At 37.9% G+C, this 8,603-nt stretch overlaps 3 protein-coding genes across 3 annotated transcripts; 2 read left to right on the top strand and 1 right to left on the bottom strand.

Moving 5' to 3' along the window:
* Positions 1-780: 780 nt before the first annotated feature.
* SARC_06247 (hypothetical protein) lies at positions 781-2,132 on the bottom strand. The gene has a single exon (XM_014299858.1). It carries the CDS (start codon positions 2,089-2,091, stop codon positions 943-945), a length of 1,149 nt encoding a protein of 382 aa, XP_014155333.1. The 5' UTR covers positions 2,092-2,132; the 3' UTR covers positions 781-942.
* Positions 2,133-4,295: 2,163 nt separating this feature from the next.
* On the top strand, positions 4,296-5,154 carry SARC_06248 (hypothetical protein; the record flags this gene model as incomplete). The annotated part of the gene is made up of 2 exons (XM_014299859.1): positions 4,296-4,842; positions 5,092-5,154. Exons 1-2 carry the CDS (start codon positions 4,348-4,350, stop codon positions 5,152-5,154), a joined length of 558 nt encoding a protein of 185 aa, XP_014155334.1. The 5' UTR covers positions 4,296-4,347.
* A 1,190-nt stretch (positions 5,155-6,344) lies between these two features.
* On the top strand, positions 6,345-7,160 carry SARC_06249 (hypothetical protein). The gene has a single exon (XM_014299860.1). The coding sequence runs from the start codon at positions 6,418-6,420 to the stop codon at positions 7,138-7,140; it is 723 nt and encodes a 240-aa protein (XP_014155335.1). The 5' UTR covers positions 6,345-6,417; the 3' UTR covers positions 7,141-7,160.
* The last annotated feature ends 1,443 nt before the right edge of the window (positions 7,161-8,603 follow it).

Here is an 8,603-nt window from a genome sequence, read left to right on the forward strand (position 1 = left end):
TATATATATATATAATATATATATATATATATAATATATATATATATATATATATACATATACACACACACACACACACACACACACATACATACATATATATATATATAGCCAACTGTCTCTTGAAATTTGATGGTTTTATTTAGATTTTGGGATAAAATATAAATATCACTACTAAGTTCTAGTATGAAATTATAAAACGTGCGCTTTTTTGCTGCAATTTTAGAAAAATCCAATCACTGTAGTTATATCTTTGAATGAGTACGTTTTCATACGTTTATCCTGATAGTTTTATAAAGATTTTGGGATATTTTAAAAGTACTACTACCTAAATATATGTTGATTGTACGACTCTTTGTAGTACTCTATATGACTGGTACAAACTGACCCGATACCATTTTTTTTGCCCTTTTTTGAAAGATATACAGGGCTCTATACTTGCACTTTTTCATCAAATTTCCATTTTTTTTTGTGTTATATACATTCAAATATACATTGACTTGCTTTATTGAACCTTCGTTGGTTTCTTATCTTTCTTAATCTCGCGTTTCAGATTTGACACCGACAGTCCACTACCTTATGAATCGTATAGCTTTTCGATAGCTAATTGTGCAGAATTGCCACGGGCAATAAGCTTCTCCATTGCCCTCCAGAATACTGAACGATAACTGTATACCTGCTTCACACATATAAATATTTCGAGAGACAGTTGGCGACTTGGCGGTGCCAATATTCCATTATTAATGCAATATCGTTTAACATATTACTACACCAATATGACCATGAGTAAAACCCTGACATACAAATATTTAACCATATTTCGCTGTTTCTCTGTTTAATGTATATCTCTTATTGAGAGTACGAAGAGATTAGAATTAAAAAACGTGAAATATTTTGATGTCGTCCACGTATCACTGTTTTCTTAATTCTCGTCTATACCTGCTATATGTGCAGAATATTGTCGGAAGAATCGCTTGTCCTAAATCCACCAGTTGGTGCTTGTGGAGGAAGAGTAGGTCTGGCCGGTTTCTGTGCGGAGATTTTTGAATCTTCGTATTTTCCGAAACTGGTCGCCGTGTGGTGGGCGACCGTCGACTCGCTCTTTGACGGTAATCTTGCCAATATTGTTGTTTGAGGCGGGGGTGGTCGCACTGGTGTTTGGGGTTGCGTGTACAGGACAGTTCCGGAATTATATCCTTGGTCAATACAAACTGCCGCCCCTGTTGGATACATGGATTCAGGTTTGGAAGGTTCTTTCACCGGACCTGCTTGCGAGCCACTGTAAGTCTGAGTCTCAAAATTAGCTACTGGGGTTGTGTGGTCTTGTTTCGTACGGATTATCCAATATATGGCGATAATTAGCGCAAAAAGATTAATAAAGATACCGACGATGGCTAAGTAGAAACTGTAACCAAACTTGATTCCAGGCGCATCACTTTTCTTATAACCTTGATATTCTGTATTGGCTCCACCAATCACGCTCACACATGCCAGTATAAAAGAAAGTCCAAGGAAAGGTGCAGGGATAAATACGGCAGTTGAATTTCCTGTGAATCCGAGCAAACCCGTCAGAATAGCCACCGACGCTGCCAGAATAGCGATTGCCATTACTATACCCCACACTAGTGCCTCAGTATGAAAGGCACATTTACTATAGGAAATGCCATAAGAGTACGAAAAGCAGATTTTAAAGTATCCGGCTGTTAGGTCCCGAGCGTTCCAGGTGACGAACTCGTTAGTTGCTAATGAAACGATATACAGGATGGTTGCCAAGGCTGCTGGAAACATGCCGATTACCGGTAACATTTTCACCCAGGGCTGTGGCCGAGTCTCGTCAGCAAGCTGCTGGTGTGTCGGTGCAGGCTGTTCTTGCAGCGTTACGGGCTGATGATACATCGGTGCAGGCTCTGTCTGCATTGGTTCAGGCTGCTGATACATCTGCATAGGCTGTTGATATATCTGCACGGGTTGCTGATACATTTGCACGGGCTCCTGCTGCATCGGTACGGATTGTTGATGCATTGGTACCAGCTGCTGACTGTGCATTGAATTGACCTGCTGAATATTCATCGGTACCGACTGCCTATACATCAATACAGGCTGGTTCGTATATCTAAATCCACTATGTTCTTTGCTGAACAGAAATTCTAATTCCGTGTGCGGTGTTGCTTTCCGGCTACTACTTATATATCCAAGGGTTTCGTCAAGCTTTCTTGTAGTTGCAGCGCAATTATGATTGCCTGGGGCGACAAAACTACCCTTTGGATGAACATTAGAGTCTAGACTACTAGCTATCCGCATAAAAACAGTTAGTTAGATCAGCATAAAATTTCGATTTACACCGAGAAGAAAATAATGAGGTATTTATTATATCTAGCAACGTGCTTGATGACTAAAATCAACTCAACTTTGCCAGAGCATAGAAAATTCAAGATTACATACTCCATCGAGGCGGTAGATAGCGTGGCTGGCTGGCTGGCTGGCTGCGTGGCTGGCTGGCTGGCTGGCTGGCTGCGTGGAATATGCTACTATAGGCTATAGTCTTTACAAAAAAAAACTTTTAAAAGAGTACATACTCGGACTTTGGATTTGGTGTATTGTTCAAATTTCAGCGGACCCCAAAATTTGAAAAACTGGCTGTTTTTTCAAAAACGCCTTACATAGCTCATTTGAAACCGAATTTGGGCATGGAAATGGTCTTACACACCCACATAACTTTGTAATGACGATGTCCAATTTATAGACGGTGCAGTATATCAATCTCTGACCACTTTTGCGTGATGCAGTTAACAAACAATTGACTCGTATATAGACAATGTCCAGTACAGAGTCTCAGTCGTCTCAATATACTATTATACCTGAGACTCAGTCCCAAACAGACACATCGACTTAGAAATCTACACAGTCGTTGTTAAATACCGAATAGTTCTTTCGTTTGTCGAGTTTTACGCACTAATTTTTGTGTATTTACATTAGTGTTCTATGTGTTTTTGTGTGTGTCAGAATTTTAAGTTGTTGTCAATCATCATTGTTTCTCGTCAAAAGTTATTTGTATTTACCATGCGTTTGTTGTGAGGCACCCAAGGAATCAAATGTCCACCATGGACCTGAATATTTGCCTTCACAAAATTGGCCGAAATTGATTCTCGACGGTTTTGGACTCTTCTCTAAAAGCCAAATCCCGAAATCCGGTAGCGGAAGCTTGAAAATAGATATTTTTTCACATATAAAATCGTATGTAAAAACTTGAAAAATATAATTCTTTTGTAGATTGAAGACTGAAGCTTACGCGGCTGTACCAGATGTATGTAAATACATATGGCATACGTATTTACCGTGAATACAACAATTTTTCAAAGAGTAGAAATAAATAGCTGACATGTGTTTGTGTGTTTTTATCATTTATTGTTTGAAGTTAATATAATTTGTAAAAACTAAAAAGAACAGTAGAACACCAGTTATAAGATTTTTTAATGAAGAAAACGTTTTATCTCTATGGCATTAATTTATTGGGCAAAACGAATACTTCAATCTCTATAATTTCCTTCTCAAGTTCTTACAAGAGTACTCACTACTCAGACTCTCAGACTCTCTTTTTCAATCTTTCATCTTTCAGAGAGAGTGAGAGTGAAAGAGCCTCTATCTCAATAGTCTATTATTTTCTCTTGAATAGCGGAGGCGCGATAAATGGTGTTTAGATTCTATTGTATTGTATATTTATAATGTAATTCATTTTTATTATTAGATTTAGTGAAAAACCCATTTTATAAATATTGAGACATACCGTTCATACATACATATTTATCATGGCGGAAAACAGAAAACTATTTCTTGAATGGCAACAAAATTTCCTTTTCTTTATTTACAGATCTATCTAAATAAAAGTGATTTAAAAAAAAAGAAGGTTATGTCGCTATGCGGCTATGTTTTAGAGTTTTTAAGGGTTTTAGGAATTAGGGTTTTAGGTATCTTTATTTGTTTACACTGATAAAAAAATTTCAATTTGGTTGTACATTATTTGATTGTAGATTTATGATTCTTGGAAACCGAGCTATGTACATATTACGTTTTTTTGGATATATTTAAAATTTGGAAAGGAATGTGTACAACAAATATCCCGGCCTCACAGGTTCACACAGTCTCTGGACTGTATTTATTTTTAACATACACTGACTGAACTTGGTGCATGTATTTTTTTATCAAAAGTATTAAAAAATAATTGTAAAACATCATTCTAATTCTAGTAAAATTATCTCTCACTATGTCAGAATATAAAAATCTCGTATATAAATAATACATCAAAGTAGATTACAGCTTAGACTTTAGAACAACGACGTATTTATCCTCATGACTGCCACGGCACCACCAGACTATCCGGAATCACCGGAAAAGGCGATAATGCCTCCTGCCCGTCCTCCTTCTAAGCCTGCATCTACGGGGCCACCGCAAGGCGCGATGAATAATTCCCCTATGGTGTTACCAAATCCAGTTTCGTATGCTCGTACAGACAGTTTGAGTCAACAAGATAGCACTCAGCAGATGATGGTAATGATGCAAATGCAAAATCAACAGAATATGCAACAAATGATGCAATTGCAGCAACAACATTCAAGTCAGATGCTTGCCCTACAGCAACCAAAACCAGATTATGCACAGCAAAGGATTTCGTATACACAGCCCGGGACTATGCATACACAACCTACAACAATAACAAGCCAGCCGACAACCACTATTGTAAACAGTAACTCTCAGGCTCCAACGGGGAATGGTCTGCAGCCTCGCAACGATTGCCTTCACTGCTTACTTTGCTGTTGCACTGGTGGACTTTGGTGTCCGTTCTGGGTTTTTCATTGCTTCAATTGCTTACATTGCTTTTAAAAACCTCACTCAACTTGTGTTATTCGGGAGGCAGATATGATTACTTCTTTCGCGTACTTATTGAATGTTTCATTGTAAAAAAGTCGAACACAATAAACAAACTGCGTTTTAAAATTACAAAACAAATCGAATTCGGATGTGTTCATAAACAGTAAATAATATGTGTGTATCTATGTAGAATAGTTGTGCAGTTCTATGTAAATTTTTAGACAGGCGAAGTCCAAGAAGCAGGCTTCAGCCTTCAAGTTTTCTGTTTTCACAGATTTTAATTTTTGAATCTCCAAGTAGCGCATGATAGTTGTGGTATGTTTTTGCTTTGTTTTTTCAAAAATAAACCAAAAACCTCCTTGTCATGGAGTCGTGGATCTTTCACACTGGAGAATTTTATCATCATTTTTTCTTTGTGAATGTTGACTACTGTTCAGTTTTTGCCATAAATATTTAATATAGTGAGCATACATACTCGTCTCTGAGCCAACCAACACCATATTTAGTAAGCTACTATTTTGTACTACTTGTCAAGTATATACTACCTTGTAAGTTGCATGTGACTGGTGGCTGTGTGTCCTGTGGGCTGTCAGCCGTCAGCTGTGGCAGTCCAAGACTCCAAGTCTCCAAGTGTACAACAAATTCCGATCATCGCCTCCAGGCTCCAAGGGAGTCCAGGACTCCAGGCCTCTTACACTGAATTCTCCTACAACAGTTTACTCTGGTGGAGTGGCCTATTGCCTTATAACTATGATAAATTAATGATATTTCATCAAAATATATCTTTTGTTTTGAATGAAACGTTCGAACTAAACACCAACAACAGTATTTATGTTATTTACAAACAACTAAACATGCCATATAATATATATTTTTATTTCAAAGATATTTATTATTTGCAAATGATAAATACATTGGCACCGCCAACTTGCTCTTATTTGTTTTGAAAAACATAAAAATTATGACATAGTTGAGATCAATTGATGGCATATTGTATTTTAGAATAAATTTGCTGGGGGATGTCTCGGACTCTCGGTGACTCGGTGTCTCCTTCTCTCCTGAATATGCCTCTAAGTATGGCTTTCCGCTTTTCGGCTTTCTGCGTTCTCAATTCACGTTTGGCATTCCTGGACGTGAATTCAAAATTGAATTTTTATCAAACTACATCTAAATTATGTTCGATGCACTCTAATCTGGTTTTTAAATTGTGTTCAGAGAACAATAGAATAAACGTGGGGTAAATGATGATGCACGTGCCTTGTTCGTGCTCAAGTCTTTTTATATGATTGGTTCCACTAAATTGTTGTATCGAAGGTGACGAATCTAGTTATCTGCACAGCAATGTAATCTAGATATCTGTATAGCCCTCTAAATTGAATATATGTGTTAAGTATTAGCCCGATGCTAGAGGGAGTAGAAGCGATTTAGCGAATTAATGGCTATAAAAGATAACTTAAAAAATCATTTTTATAAGCATCCGAAACCTGATTGCACTGCTATCACAACTCTAGATTCAACTTGCCGACATCTGCCATTTGCCATTACAAAAATATGTTCTCTTATACTCAACTATCAATCGTCATGCTCGCGTTTACGTCTTGTAATGGGGTGATCGGATCTACTTATTCTTCAGCTGATGAAGCCAGAGCTGCATGTTGCAGTATTGGTAGCTGCTCGTTTTCCTCCCAAATGATCAATGGAGATTGTTCCTATACTTGCAACGGTCAAGCTGGATTGTGCAGCGGCACTCCTTCCTACATCAGCAGTGACTGTGCCCAGGGGTGTCCTTCTGGATGGCTGAATGATGCGGTCTGTGATGATTCATGCAATAACGCAGCATGTGATTGGGATCAGGGAGATTGTCCGCAATTTGCTTCGGACATAAAGAATGAAGTTCCTGAAGTCCATTCAGCATCAAATGTTGCTTCCACCACAGGGATCACTCCGGTAAATGTGTACGGTTTTAGTGATTTCTCGTGTGATTCAGTCGAATATACAGACACGTTTGATGGAAGCTGCTCTCAGCGTACATATGATAATCGTATAGTATATGGACAGGCTGGGTGTATCAACGACGACCCTTTTTTTAAGCTCTGTACCGACTCCGGATGCACCGCTTGCGAAGATGTTAACTTGGTTGGCAACGATCAATGTGGGACAGGATTTGGTGTTTATAATAGTGCTCGAGCGACTTGTAATGCAGCGTCCTCTACTAGCATCAACCTCATCGGTATTGTGTTGGCCTTTGTGATTTTGGCAATGATGATGTTTTGAAATAAAAAGTCAAGTACAAACTTCTTCATTTACCAACGCACTTGTGCGGACCCTCTTTAGTTTAGATTACTTGGCGAGAGCACTGTGCGGGATCAATCGGTTAAAAAGGTTCTACGACTGAACATTCGCACATGACAAGTCAGAGATCTATACTGGTTTATACTGCATACATGTCAAGAAGTGGTTTTGCACCTTTGGGTTATTTAGTTTGTTGTACAGTATCGCATCGAGGCAAGTGCGTGTTGATAGAATGAAATAACATAAAATTCATGTTACAACTGAGATTAATACTTCTCATGAATACCACATATAAATCGAGCTGGGTGTCTAGCAGCGCGTTCCTAAGCCATCCATACGGCTGCGTCGCCCACATGCATGTTTGTAGTACTCGATTATTATTATTTTGTATATAATCACTCCTAACGCTCAACTCTGCACTTTTGTAATCTGACAACTGCGAGGCACCCAATGAAATATCCGAAGGAATCAAAAGCAACGTCTGTTTGGGCGATACTTCTCTGCAGCCATGCAGGCGGGTAACGCAAACAGTTCTTCCATTTATCAACTGAAGTATAAATCATACTCGCCATCAGGTGCATGTTTGTTGCCTAAAATAGTTGATGGTATTAATATACTCGAATACGCACAGTCGCACACACTTCCTAAAATCCCAATTTTCAACATCAAATCGCTATAACGCATCCCCGGGTTGGCACCGCACAAATGGCACGAGGTTTTTTGTAGTAAAAAAAACAATCAACTAATGGCTACGCATCGGGCAGTCCGGTACTTTTTTTTTTATTACATACATAGCGCGTAAATATGTAGCCAAAGATATAATATATTTAATATTTCTTTTTTTTAAAAGCAAAACAAACCAAATAGGCGTTAAAAAAAGTTTAATCTTCAGTCGTTCAATTTCATTTTATTTTATTAAAAGTCGGCGTTAAATATAAATATCTAAATATCTGGTATTTAACTCATCGGATACTGGACTTCTTTAGGCCAATTCATAGTCCATGAAATGTATGCTTAGACGAATGATATATCTTCGTAACCATAGATTAGGCATACAGTATATCTGAGTTCTTATTTTGACTAAAAGCATGCTATTTTTAAAACAAAAAAAATAGAAATACATTTTTTTTTAAATTCCAACAAGAGATTTGCTATCCATTACTTGAACTCCACCTCTATGAAATGCCTTCAAGTCTGAAACTTGGTTTTGCGACCACTATCACTATGGTACTATGTCTGATGCTCAAGTCTTGACGCGTTATCTCTACGACTTAAAATTGCGACCCCTAAGTCTGATGCTTAAGCGTACGAACGCTAAGTCTGATGCATAACCTTGCGACCGATCTTCTGTCTGACACTTAACCTTGTGATTCTAGGGTTTTAGGGTTTTAGATATAAACATAGTATACATATATACAATATATAAACATAGTATACATATATAC

The sequence above is a fragment of the Sphaeroforma arctica genome (genome assembly GCF_001186125.1).
Source record: "Sphaeroforma arctica JP610 unplaced genomic scaffold supercont1.438, whole genome shotgun sequence".
Classification (NCBI taxonomy): domain Eukaryota; class Ichthyosporea; order Ichthyophonida; genus Sphaeroforma; species Sphaeroforma arctica.

Coding starts and splice junctions, on each gene's coding strand:
- SARC_06249 (XM_014299860.1), top strand. CDS start 6,418: ATGTTCTCTTATACTCAACTATCAATCGTCATGCTCGCGTTTACGTCT.
- SARC_06247 (XM_014299858.1), bottom strand. CDS start 2,091: ATGTATAGGCAGTCGGTACCGATGAATATTCAGCAGGTCAATTCAATG.